At 41.9% G+C, this 13584-nt stretch overlaps 1 protein-coding gene across 1 annotated transcript; it reads left to right on the forward strand.

Annotated features, from left to right (window-relative positions):
• Window positions 1–7472: 7472 nt before the first annotated feature.
• On the forward strand, window positions 7473–12312 carry LOC117952695 (homeobox protein engrailed-1-B-like). Its single transcript, XM_034885205.1, has 2 exons — window positions 7473–8319; window positions 10976–12312. The coding sequence occupies exons 1-2, from the start codon at window positions 7770–7772 to the stop codon at window positions 11293–11295; spliced, it is 870 nt and encodes a 289-aa protein (XP_034741096.1). The 5' UTR covers window positions 7473–7769; the 3' UTR covers window positions 11296–12312.
• The last annotated feature ends 1272 nt before the right edge of the window (window positions 12313–13584 follow it).

A 13584-nucleotide genomic window follows, 5' to 3' on the forward strand; every position in this document is an offset into this window, starting at 1 on the left:
GGACCGCATCTTGGACAGCCACGAGCTATAGGTAGTGGAGGGGAGGCGGAAACACACTTTCTGGGAGCGGCGCCTCAGCCACAACAGCGGCACCAAGATGTCAGCTCGAGTAGACAGCGCCACGCTGGCTGTGTCTAAGCCGTACTGTACTCTACTGCGCCACCCTCCTCCCCTGCGACGATATCCCCCGGCAAACAACAAGCCGACGCGGCCGTGAGGCCCTGCGGGCAGCACCCGCCTAGTCCACTCCACTTCTGACTTAACTCGCAAACAGCGGCGTCAGTGGCAGTGACCATGCATGGGTGCCGGGAATGAATGTCTCACTCCAGGTGAGAGTTGGAAACATAATGCCGCTGTAAAGAGCCACACAGTTTTTCCTAAAGAGCAGTTTCCTCTCAATCAGTCCCCTTTGTCCCTTCTGAGCATTTTGCGGCCACTGAGACACATTCCCCTCACACACACACAGACAGGCAATGCTCAAATGTTGTTACGCAGGCAAAGCCTAGCTACACTGAGTCAGATTTAACATGAGCAAACACCCGTTCAAAGAGCGCATTGACCCTGCCATGCATCCCCAGCATATATTGGGGAGCGGCAGCCCTTTTGACTCTGCCTACCACGCCTTGTAAGAAACAATCAAATTGCTTCACACATTGGTGGGGAAGGTACAATACTCACTGCCATGTAAACAGACAACACACAGACATGAGCATCTCGAAATGCTGTGCTGTGTGGAATTGCGCAGTCATGAAGATTTTATTTCCTGCCCTTGCATCCAAAACGGGCTGCAACTTGTACGTCCGCAGATGTTGCAAATAACATCAATGGACCCATTGTTCATCTCTCAGTTTTTTTTTTGCGCTAGCAGAATAAAGACTTCTACTTTCACTGGTGTTCACTTCAGCCCCGACTGCCAGACTGGCTACACCCTGCTGTAGGACCTCCACCCTTGCTGCGAGTCCTGCTTTGGCCCCACTCATGCCAAGGCAGCGCTCTCCTCTGAGCCCTCTTGCCCATTCTGTGTCCGCCTGCCTTCTAAAGAGCTAAAGCGGTTGGTGGACGCCGCTCTGGTGCTTCAGGTATACAGTGAGGGGGATGGCAGCCCGGCAACACGACACTGGATCCACAGGGAGGGGACCCCTTTGACGGGCTCTAGCCCGACGACCCAACTCCTCCAGAAGATGGTTCTCTCTCTTGTATTTCCAATTGAATGAAAAGATGGCGGCTGAACTCCCAGCCTTCTGAGTGGATATGTTTATACCCAGGAGTCGCCGTCCAAACTAGCCCCACTGTGGCCTCTCTTCTCTAAGATTCGGCCATTTGCGGAGGAGGCAGCCTACTTCCACCTAGTCGTCGGGCTCAACAGGGCCTCCTTTAGGAAGTCCCTCGGCAGTGGGGAGTGAGGCAGAAAAAAACAGGGTGGGATAGCTAGCTAAATTAGCATTATACTTGTCTTCTATCTATAGAACTAGCATTAACGGTAACGTTATCTGGCAAATGTAATCATGGGTTAGCCCAGTGCTGTTTAACGTTAACTTTACCTTGATCAAAACCGTTATACTTAAAATGACTTCATGAAGATGTTGGAAAATGTTAAGCATTAGCACGAGCTAACGCTAACTTTATTGTCTAAGTAAGAGCTAAATAAGCTCTGTAGGATAAACCCAATAGCAACAGCTCTTAGAGGACTATGCCTATACTCATAGAACCTGGAGTCACAATGTGTAGCTACTGATTTGTTGCTCTGACAGTTACCAACAGGCCTATGTCACACTTCCTGCTTCCAGAACACAGAGTAGGGAATCACAACTTCCAGTCAATAGTCCCTTTCTCCAAAACAATTTAAAGTATCGGCCATAATGTCTAAACCCTCCGAGGTAGACTGACCACGAGTTTTGTGGTTGAGCAACAAAGGTTTCTGTTCCTGTAGAAGCTAGAAGTCTGTAAGAAATCAACCTTGTTTTAAGAAAAACTTTTGTTCACAATATTATGGAGAAAAACTACACTACCCACAATCCTAAGCGTAACAGCAACGTCTCTGATTGGTCCAACTCACTATTACCATTGAAATGTTTCCCGTACCAGTGAATGGCTAGAGCGAGCTTCTAACATTAAAGTCTATGATAATTTCTGCACACAGCCTTTTATCTTTTGCCTTTTTTGCCATTTTGCAAAAATTTTTTTGTAACTAACAATCCAAACCACATGGTCGTAGGTAACTTCAGGCAGGTTGCGGAAAGACTTGGTCCAGCAGTACAGTTTGCGCATGCTCAGATGTAAACGGTTTACAACATAACTGTCATACTGAAATTTGTGAAATCTATGAAATTATAAACTTTTCTCATTACAAACAATAATTCAAGATGGGAATCATTTAAAAACCTTTTAGCTATCTATGATTGATTGCTAACTTCAGCGCAAAACACCGTTCAAGTGACAGCCTTTGTTGTGTTTGATTGCTTGTAGCTAAGAGAGCAGTCATTTCAAAAACATTTTAGCTAACGCTATCTATGACAGTTGGATTGCTAACGTTAGCTCATTCAACTCCATTCAACTAACAGTTATTGTTGTGTTTGATTGCTAACTTGTAGCCAGCAGTGAACCAACTTTGTTAAGTAGGTCCATTGTCACTGTATTGACAGTACATAAGTCTCTCGTTAGCATCTCATATGCTCCTTTGCAAAGTGACACATGCGCAACTCAAATCTGCACTTTCCTCACATTGGGCAGTGACAACATCTATCGGCTCCGCCATTGTAAAAAGCTAACCGGAACTTCCCCACTCAGAGATGTTCTTCTGGTCTTCAATTGTTGCGTGACTGAAATGGGAAAATTACATTTAAGCGTGTTTTCATATATCCTTCTATAATATGCATGTGTTGATTACTCATATAATTGTTCACAATGCTTTTCAGGGTAAATTACTTTTGAATCTCTCTTTGTGTGTGCTCCCTGAAGGAAAAGACGACTGTTAGTCTTTGCATTTTTTGGTAGAGTTGTTTTTTGCAACTGGAACGATCCTCCCAGAAAGGTTTTCAAGGTTTTTTTGCCATGTGATGGGTGACCAATGCTGCAACTTCATACCAGACATTGAAAGAAACATCACTGTTACCATCCAGCAGCTAAACCAAATCGCCACTAGCCTTAGCGCTCAAGATGTCTCTCAAACTGATTCTGGGTGACATTGGTTCTCTTGGACAGTTGGGGAGGGGTGGAAGGCATGGATGGGGAAAATTGTAATTCCAGTGATTTCTGTGTTCTTTTTCCTTGTTTTAGGTATTTGTTGTGATGATTTCCTCTTTGTTCACTTTGGAGAAAGTTCAGTAGCAACAGAATCTGCAAGATCTGTCAATCTGCAACAGAAAGATGATGCTCCTGAATTTTTCTAATTTGCCCTCTTACGATGAATGTAAATGTGCTGTATTTATATAGCGCTTTTCCAGTCTTACTCAAAGCACTTTTACATCAAACATTCACCATTCACACACATTCATACACTGTGGCCGGGGCTGCCGTACTCTGTGCCACCTGCTCATCAGATAAACATTCACACACATTCACACTCTGATGCTTAGCACCGGGGCCAACTCGGGGTTCAGTGTCTTGCCCAAGGACACTTTTACAATGACTGCAGGGGCGGGGATCGAACCACCAACCTTCCAATTGGCAGGCAACCGCTCTACCACTGAGCCACAGCCGCCCCATGTCGATGGTTACAACTCGGACTCAGCTTCCGAACTTGTGTGATTCCAAATTTGTGTAATTCATTTAATTCTTATTATCCTTCCTTTTATCTGGATGTGTTTTTTTCTTTGACTAAAAGGTTTATATTCCTTGCAAAACATTTCCTTTAAAGTATTTTCATTTTTTAGTGATTAGGTTGTAATCAAAAGGGGGAAATGTAATGAAAAAAACACATTTAAGCATGTTTTCATACGTCCTTCTATAATATGCATGTGTTGATTATTCATGTAATTGTTCTAAAAGCTTTTCAGGGTGTATGACTTTTGAATCTCTCTCTGTGTGTCCTCCCTGAAGGAGAAGACGACTGTTAGAACAAATGCAACAAAATCAGGCAGAAACAGTTGTCCAGAGCGATGGTTATCACAGTAGGACACCATAGCCTATCCAAAGACACAAGTTGTTCTTTTCCAGCTAAGATAGAACGACCAGAAGAGAACTTGCACACACAAAAGACAAATTCAAAAGACGTAACAGCTCCAACTTGTCTGTCTGGGAAGATTAATTGTTATACTAAGATTAGACTGTCTTCCAAACAAGGTACTGTATGTTTTTCTCTGGGGGCACGGGATATAAGGCAGGACATTACTGATTACTGTTGCCAGACACTTGTCACTCTGTAGCTGATGTGTGCATTGTGAAAATCGTTCTTGTCATTTGATCGTTCTCAACCGAAAACAATTAAAACTTTACCGAAGAACAAACCTTCATTCAGTTTGCAGCCTGTCAATATTTTGTTTCAACAAAGTCTCACTTCCAACAAATTCCTCTCTCGCTGTACAAGAAACTTCCACGACAGTGACATAGGCCTATGAACCAGAAGAACCAGCTCCGAAGAACCTAAAAGATCCCAACTCATCACATGGTCAACACTTTAATATGGATAACTCAGTTATCCTATACATTTCGACCTATGTATAAGTGTGCTTATTTTTGTTAGCTTATTACATTTGTTTAGCTCTATGTTAGTAACATCCTTAAAATGTGTTCTCTGCTCTGTGTTACTGAGAAGTGGAGTCAGGTGAGGGATTTATCTTAGACGTGCTACTCTGATTGACCACTAGATGTCTCTCTGATATCATTTTCTCTCTCTATGTGCCCACTGTGCACTTTGAAGCACTTATGTACTAATAAAATGATGAGGAGCTGAGTCTAATTTCAGCAGATGCAGCATCGCCATCTCCTTAAGAGGGCTCCTTACTGTCTGTCACCTTTCAGAATACTCTTTGTTTTTTGCGACCAGTTTATCTCCAGAACATTTTGCAGCTGTATGTTGTAATTATAGCAACAACAAAAAATCCAGAAATATAAATTTTAACTATAATTTCATTTTTTTTTTCCTATTTCATTTTCAGCCGTTTTGTCCTAAACATTCCAGCGAAGTAAAGAGCAGAATTGCTGTGGAAACACACGCCACCAATAACCTGTTATAACACTGTTACAACAGGTCTCTACCTCTGGTGTCAGTTCACACAACAAAGACATTATATCAGGTTCAAACTGGGAGGGAAGTGAGTTATTGATCCACGGTTAAATCTGAATATGTGCTTAAATTTAGTCCATCTTTTGAGTTACTCCTTTAGTCTAACCAAACCTATAGGCCTGTTAACAGCCAAACTCTCTCTCATTATGTTACAGACAGCAGCATACTATCTTAAAGCCTCTTAGCTCTTGCAGAGGGTCATTTTTTGCTTTTTTTGATCAATTGTCAACGGATTGTTTCGGATTTAGTTGCGGGTAAGCCTAATAATTTCACGTTTTGGAAAGCATGACCTAAAGCTTTCCACTGTCATGGAAGAGCTCTAAATAAGCTATTATTTTTGTTATCGAGAAAGATTTTACAATAGGCATATTCATGTAGATCGTATTCATTGTGAATACCTATGTGTGCCTAATAATGAAAAGATTTGATATCTTTCTTCTTTTTTATTTTGAAATAATGCAGCAGTAAATGTAGCATCAATGCGCCTGTCTTCACTAATTCTATAGGCCTATATGACGAAATAATGCAACAAAAATGCCAGAACTCGCTCTTCTGTGTTTGTCTTTATTTTGACGGAATAATTGACATTTTTATGCATTAATTCGTATGTTTTGCTGCTGTTAGACCGTATCTCGGTGATCGCAAAATTAAATCATAATTAGTAGCCTATAAACGGCTCAAAACTGTGGAAACAGTCTCTCAGTAGCGTATCACCCAGACTGACAGCGTCTGCACAAGCGTCTTTATCTAGAAACAGCTCTTATCAGCCTCATCTGATTGTGTGTGTGTGTGTGTGTGTGTGTGTGTGTGTGTGTGTGTGTGTGTGTGTGTGTGTGTGTGTGTGTGTGTTTGTGTGCGTGTGGGAGGTCTGGAAGGTGAATAATCCCGGCAACACTATCTGATGATGGCTTTGCGTAAAACGGCTATTAGAAGTGAACCCAGCAGCGGGAGGAAATGTTTTTTTGTCCTGTTTATAGACTCCACTGACTGATGATAATAATTATGTTGATAAATAACAAAGTGAAAGTGATTAGAAAAAACAGACATCACTATAAACACTATCTCATACTAAGGGATAATTTGAGAAACATAAATAAGAGACACACAGAACACAGACGCAGGCTTCGGTATACAGTAGTAGCCTCATCACATATAGGCCCTGGATATCTTTTCTAAAGGAATATTATAGTGACATAAGATCATTTAACAATCTTTGATTCATCAGTGAATATCATAGGACTTGTTAATTTTTTAAATGATGGTAAATGTCTATGTTAGTCCGTTCATGGTGTTAGAGGCGCAGTGAGGCCTCCGGCTTCACATAGCCTACAATAAAATCCAACAAAAACCAAAAAAGCCCTCAATATGAATTACACCAATTAAGTTGTTCCTTTGCGCAGTCTTCTCTGTATCCCAGGCTGCACAATGACTTATTAACACCCTGAAAACGCTCCTCTGCATCGAGCCTTTCCATCATGTTGCATTTAATAGTCTATCGGCCCACTTTGATGAAGTGTTTGGCACGGTGACGATGACAGAGGCTTTGAGTCGATTTTCTCCCGCAGCCAGGTGATGAAGGTCCGGCTGATCACACGGAATACAGTGTAATTAAAACCTATAAATTATCCGCCGGCAGCTCTTCTCTCTCACGGAGAGATAAGAGCGCGCTTTTCTAGAGCTCGTCCTGGAAAACAATACCGGCTGACAATGGTGGCTGTACAGAAAGGGGGAGAAAGCAGCGGAGGTGGGGTGTGTATCAAACCGGGAGGTGCAGGCATGTTCAAAGGACGCAAATGTCAATATATGAAAATATAGAAGGGAGAGCCTCCTTAACATATAAGAAAAAATAAGAAATTGTAAATCTTGTTTTTACGCACGCAATGTCCGTCTGTCCCATAGTGCCTGTCCAGGTCAAAGTGTGTGTGTGTGTGTGTGTGTGTGTGTGTGTGTGTGTGTGTGTGTGTGTTATTCTTCACCTGCTCCCCCTCAGCTGTATGAGATGTAACAGATACACCGTAACAAGGCTGAACGCGCGGAGCAGTGATAATCTCTTGTTTGGTTTCTGTGTGAAGCCTGCTCACTGCTCCACAGCTCCCCTCTTTGCTCAGAGAGGCCTGCCATTATTGGACGTCGTCACCCCTAGTCCTAAAGTGTCCCGGTCGGTGATTGGCCTGCTGCGCTTTCTGATGTTATTCATGTGAGAGTGTGTGAGTTTGTGTGTATGTGCGCATGCTGATGTGATGTGAGGACTTTGTGAAGATCCGACTGTCAGGCAGCGGTGTAAAGCTCCGGGTGTGTAAGAGCAGTGCGCAATAGCAACCATAGCCAGTCTTATGGTAAGTCACCGACCATGACGCGCCGGAGCGCCTTTACGCAGGCAGGATGTACACAGTTTGCGAATAATTACACCAACCACATAAATATTTCGGAGAGAAACTAACTATGTTTTAGTGCTTTCCTGTTGTCATATTTTGGATACAAACACAGGCCTACACAGTGGAAGTGGGTTAAGAGAAGAGAAGCCACGTTCTTCAGAGAAGCAGCGATGGAGGAAGAGCGGGACTTGAACAGCACAGACAGCAGCGAGGGAGAGAGCGTCTCCCCCTCTCCCAGCTTGCCCTCGCCGCCCCTACTGCCTTTGCAAGTCGCCCAGCAGGCCCACAGAACAACCAACTTTTTCATCGACAACATTTTGCGGCCGGACTTCGGCTGCAAGAAGGAGCACGGCCTTGGCCCGCGGGAGAGGGCGCAGACCTCCGGACGGGAACGCGTCCACCCGGTAGTCAGCAGGCCGAGCCTTCCCGGGACGCCGTGCCAGGACTCCAATTGCAGCAGTGACAGCTCTTCGTCCTCCGCCTCCTCTACCTCTTTGGCGAGTCCCCCAAAGAGTAAAAGCAGCGGCGGAGGAATCGCAGCCGCCTCTACCGGGAGCAGCGGCATGAAAGCCGAGGAAAGAACTGGAAGTGGGGCCGGGGAAAACACGTCTTCCTCGCTGGTGGTGCTGAACGGCACCGGGGCGGCAACACCGGAGAGCCAACCGTTGCTCTGGCCTGCCTGGGTCTACTGCACCCGGTACTCGGACAGGCCCTCATCTGGTAAGGCAATAGTTTTATGAAGAAAAAAAATTAGTCTCATAATGGAGGAACAATAGGCTACTAGGCTACTTCACATTTGTTAACTTTAATCCTTTTCTGACACAAAACACCAAGACACATTTATCCCAGCCTCCATTTTAATCAGGATATCAAGGGATTCTTTTTTTTAACAATGTAACACATGGACCCAATCTTATAATTAATCATATATTGAGAGGTTCGCCTCCGATCCGATACCTCATAATAAAGCCCTAAAGAAAATTTACGTTAAAGTAGTTTATTTATTTGTTGTTGTTGTTTTTCCGACTGTCAAACTGGATGATAAAAAGAAAGTTCTGTGGCGTTCATGTTTCACAAAGAGTTTAACCTAAGCCAGACCGACCACAAAGATAGAAATTGTATCTCATCCATACAGTTGTTAAAACATAATAAAATATATAACACACTGGTATCAAATCGTATCGGCCGATACGCAAGTTCAGGTATTGGACTATATTTAAAATGTAAATTCATCTTAATTCTATTCTCTAATGTAGCCAAACCTATAGAGTTTAAAATAAAGTGTTTAATTATAATAATTTTGTTGATGTCCTCTTTTTAAGTCTTAGAAAGGTTTCTTTCTAAATCCTTTAATTATTAAAATTTCCAATGAAGTTTGTTGTTTAGCATATTATTAGATCAGTAACATATTAAATATAGCAAGCTCCATTCCCTTCACCCAGGATGCAATGCAAACTAAAAAAGATTTTTTTTGTATTTGACATTATGATTTCACCCGTATAAACCAGATTCACATTTGTAACGCATCGTTATCATTTATTAATGAATTCATCATTCATTAGTAGTAACAACAATCCTAGCCGGTTTTTTTTAGAAATTTGCAGAATTAAAATGTTTTTTTTTTTCGCCTTTTCAGTTAATTGTTTTCTTTTCTAACTACATCTGTGCATTTGAAAATATAATGTGAAACAAAAAAAGACAAGCAGTAGATATTGTGCTACAAGTTTCAAATAGAGAAGAAAAACACACATGCAGCTGAGATTTTGTAACATGAACCTACAAGTTGAGTCAAACATGTCATTCAGGGGTGTGAATTATTGAATAACTTCACTCTCTTTGAGACACAATATGTATTGTTACATTTCCATAAGAATTAGGCCAGCATGGATGCTAAAGGATTATGATTGTACAGATGACAGCAGCTGTGTGTGTGTGTGTGTGTGTGTGTGTGTGTGTGACACGTGTTTTGGTTCAGGGACTTGATGTCAGCAAGACATTTTCTCTCGATATAAAGTAATTTCCCCCCTGTGTGATATGTGTGTAACATGTTGTCCTGTGCGTGGACTTTATGAGCTGCTGTCAGTAAAGCATGGCGGAATAAAACACAATGGAATTAAAGGTAAATAATGTCTAGCAGCCCTCCCTGTCTACGCTACAGGAGACATTTTGAATTCATTAACGGGCTGTTTGATTGGGGTGTGACGGCCAGCGAAGTCACTTTCACTTTCACCAAAATACAAATATAAAACTTATGTGAAGCCGTGGAAAACACATGGAGCACATGAATGCATTCTCCTTAAAATCCTTCACTAACACAGCCTGTAAATAGCTGGCTTTCTTGTATTAGATAAGTAGGCCTCTGTTATTATTTTTGTGAAACGACGCATGCCCTTTATTTGGACGCATTTTGTAAATTTGCACAAGAAGTCTAAAGTATACTAGGCCTATATTATAAAAATATGTGCAATAGTAAACAACACACTCAAAGTGAAATAAACGACTTGATTGAAGAGTTTAACTCCAAAATTAAATCTTACTTTAAGGACTGTTCAGATGTGTGTGTAGCTGTTGGAGGGCCAGTGTGCGCATTATTTCTCTACACAATCAGTGTGTGTGACAGCATTTACGGATGTGTCTTCGTTCAGTCTGGTCTTTGACCTTCAGTTTTTACGATTCACACTATTTGCTATTATATACGTTTTTCAAATAAGTCTGTAAGAAAATGCAGTAAAAGTGTGCGCAATGTTTGCGTCACATAGGCCTCTTTCTCATTGGTGTGTTCGTTATTTTAACGGCATACACACTATTTCCATTTGACTACACTACCACAATAATTGTTTAGCGGATAGGATATTGTATGCTTTGTGTGTGTGTGTGTGTGTGTGTGTGTGTGTGTGTGTATAGTGTCTTAACGGACTGATGCTCAGCTGGAGTTTCTATTACTGTCTGTCCTGCTGATGTTTGATGGAACATCTGCTCTTTACACAGCGATATGTGCAAAGGATTAGAGTTAAAAATAGACATATTCCTTTTGGATTATTATCATGATGATTATTATTATTATTATTATTTATACGCCCATTAACTACCCGAGATGTTATTGTTTATGTTAACAGTGCTGTTATTATTGTACTAATTATAGTTAATTATATTATAGGCTAATAAAACTATTAGTTCTAATAATGTTAATAATATTGTCTTATATGTTGGGAAAGAGAGAGAGAGAGAAGTGTGTGTGTGTGTGTGTGTGTGTGTGTGTGTGTGGGGGGGGTCATATTAATTCTTAATTTTCGATCTATTTATTGTGAGGAAGTATTTTCCAATATGCGCTGAATATTCATATTTCCGCTGTCCTGTCCTTTCGCCCTTACTGCAGGCCCAAGGACACGGAAACTGAAAAAGTCGAAAAGCGGCAAAGAGGACAAGCGGCCGCGCACGGCCTTCACGGCCGAGCAGCTCCAGAGACTGAAGACGGAGTTCCAGGTGAACCGCTACATCACGGAGCAGCGGCGGCAGTCCCTGGCCCAGGAGCTCAACCTCAACGAGTCCCAGATCAAAATCTGGTTCCAGAACAAACGGGCTAAGATCAAAAAGGCCAGCGGCTTCAAGAACGGGCTGGCGCTGCAGCTGATGGCGCAGGGACTGTACAACCATTCCACCACCACCATCCAGGAGGACAAGGAGGACAGCGACTGAGGAGCCGCTTTCCTCCCCACACACACACTCTGTACATTGTAAATATATATAATCTCTAATTTAATGATGAGGATGGGGACGTAGAGCTGAGCGGATCTTCTCTTGCCAGCAGTTCCTCTTCGTCATCTCCGTCTTCGAAAAACAGACTCTTGGACTAACCCGCTACTGCAAAACCAAAGATTTTATTGGAAAACAGAGCCTGGATACTTTTAAAAACAATTAAAGAGAAAACCATGTAACGTAATTCTTAAGCTCCGAGTGAGATGCCCCTCCCCACAGCCGTAATAAGCCCAGGACGGTGGTTCAGCACGGTGCTGCTGCTGCATACACCGGCCCTCCAGCAGCTCCCAACACCACTTAAGCCACTTTGACTTTTGTTTCATTGTTTTTCTACACCCTGCTGACTTCCAAGAACTGTGATACAGTCATTTTACACACACACAGTGCCAAAAAGAAACAATCTAGTAAAGACAGGGGATGAACAGCCTATGTAAAGTCACTTCTAACCACGAGAACACACAGTTAATGCCTCCGGGATTATTACAGGAATATTATCCAAATACCATAATGTCGGGTCCTTGGCATTGTGAACACTGAGGTTATTATCTTTATGGAGTTCTTTTTTTTTATTGGGTATTTGAACAAAGGGAGTTTATGTTATAAAATTAAAAAATAGGCTATATGCAATCTGAATTGTTGATGTTGTTTCCAGATTTGTTTTTAATGCTAAATATCTCCATTTCATTTTTATTTACATTAAATAAATAAAGGAGTCTGCATTCTGTCACCATTTCGAGCATACAGAAAATCTAAATAAGAATAAATACCAGGGCAAATAAAACGTGAAAAATCTAAATATTTAGAATATAATAATAATTTGCAGGATTTGGAAACAGTAATTCTAATTCCAAAACCCTGCGTGCAGCATATAGCCTATAATGATACGGTGCTGTGTAAAATATAAATACACATAGTCGGAATCCACCAGTAGAAGCGTTTCAATTCTTCACACACACACACACACACAAACACACACACACACACACACACACACACAGAAAAATCTGTAATTTTCCTATACATTCCTGTTTGTGTGTTACTAAAAGCTCGTGATTTGATTCTTTATAAGCTGTAATGGCATATTTATCATTTCATTCTACTGCTTCTGTTTGGACCCAGAGTGTGTGTGTGTGTACTGCTACTTTAAGGGAATCTTCTAGCATATTGCGAGATTTTTCACTGTGGTGTTTGTATACTATCCCTCTGAAAGTGACTGTATGATTACTGCAGTTCAGATGGGAAATATAATACTGTACCTCTGTGCGTCGACTCCTCTGGTGTTGCCTTTATTTCGGCAGGTAAAGCTGCACGAGGCCCGCTGTCCTGCAGACAAACAGCATCACTCTGTCTGAGATATGTTAGCGAAGGGAAATATATTATGTACATTTAAACCATGTTTCCAAATAAACACTTTTATATGGGAAAAAGAAAAAAGAAATCCACGGAAACACACTGACCCATTTTTTTCCTGTTGGGTGACAACGGATGCAATTAATGAATGCAGGTGTGTGTGTGATGGGGTAGGGGGTGGGGGGGGTTCCGCAGCTCATTGGTTCAAGTGAGTGGGACAACTGAATCCATATTCATAGGTCTTTGGAAAGGAGGTGAATTTACACTGCGAGACACGCCGCTATCAGCGCTGTTCAAAGCGTTGCAGAGCATGAAATTGTCTCTCCGTCTCTGTGTTCACTCATTTCATCCGCCAGCCCTCTGTAGGCCTGAAACTAAAATATAGAGTTGTTGGAGCTGCAGGGGGAGCTTCGTTGGTGTGTGTTTGGGACTCATTCGAAAGGCTCATGGGTCAAGGCCATGTCCGCTGCCGGCAATCTTATCCCCACAATGACTTTAAAACCCTTATTAAGTTACCATGGACCCAATAAACCAGGCTGCCATAGGACTGTATTTCCAAACAGGTTTTAAATAAATAATTTTGGGGGCTTTTTCCTTTACTAGTGTCAGTGGGTAGAAAGGAAAGAGGGGGAAAAGATAAAGGCCCGCACGCCAGATTTGAACCCGGGCCGCTGTAGACATAGCCGTCACGGGGCGAACACTCTTACTGGGTGAGCTAAAGAAAGATTATATATATTTTTTGTTCAAAAGTTTACAATACAAACATTAAAAAAGCTGCCTTTTTCTTAATTTTTTAAGAATAACATAATGTTATATTTTGACTTGCCTTGTCGCATGATGCTTATTAAAACTCAATGATGTAGCCTATCGGGAATCATT

The sequence above is a fragment of the Etheostoma cragini genome, chromosome 11 (genome assembly GCF_013103735.1).
Source record: "Etheostoma cragini isolate CJK2018 chromosome 11, CSU_Ecrag_1.0, whole genome shotgun sequence".
Lineage (NCBI taxonomy): Eukaryota > Metazoa > Chordata > Actinopteri > Perciformes > Percidae > Etheostoma > Etheostoma cragini.

What these genes read in the sequence shown, in the direction of transcription:
- LOC117952695 (XM_034885205.1), top strand. Translation starts at nt 7,770, where the DNA reads ATGGAGGAAGAGCGGGACTTGAACAGCACAGACAGCAGCGAGGGAGAG. An exon ending in CTCGGACAGGCCCTCATCTG is followed by an intron (nt 8,320 to 10,975) that starts GTAAGGCAATAG and finishes CCCTTACTGCAG; the next exon opens with GCCCAAGGACACGGAAACTG.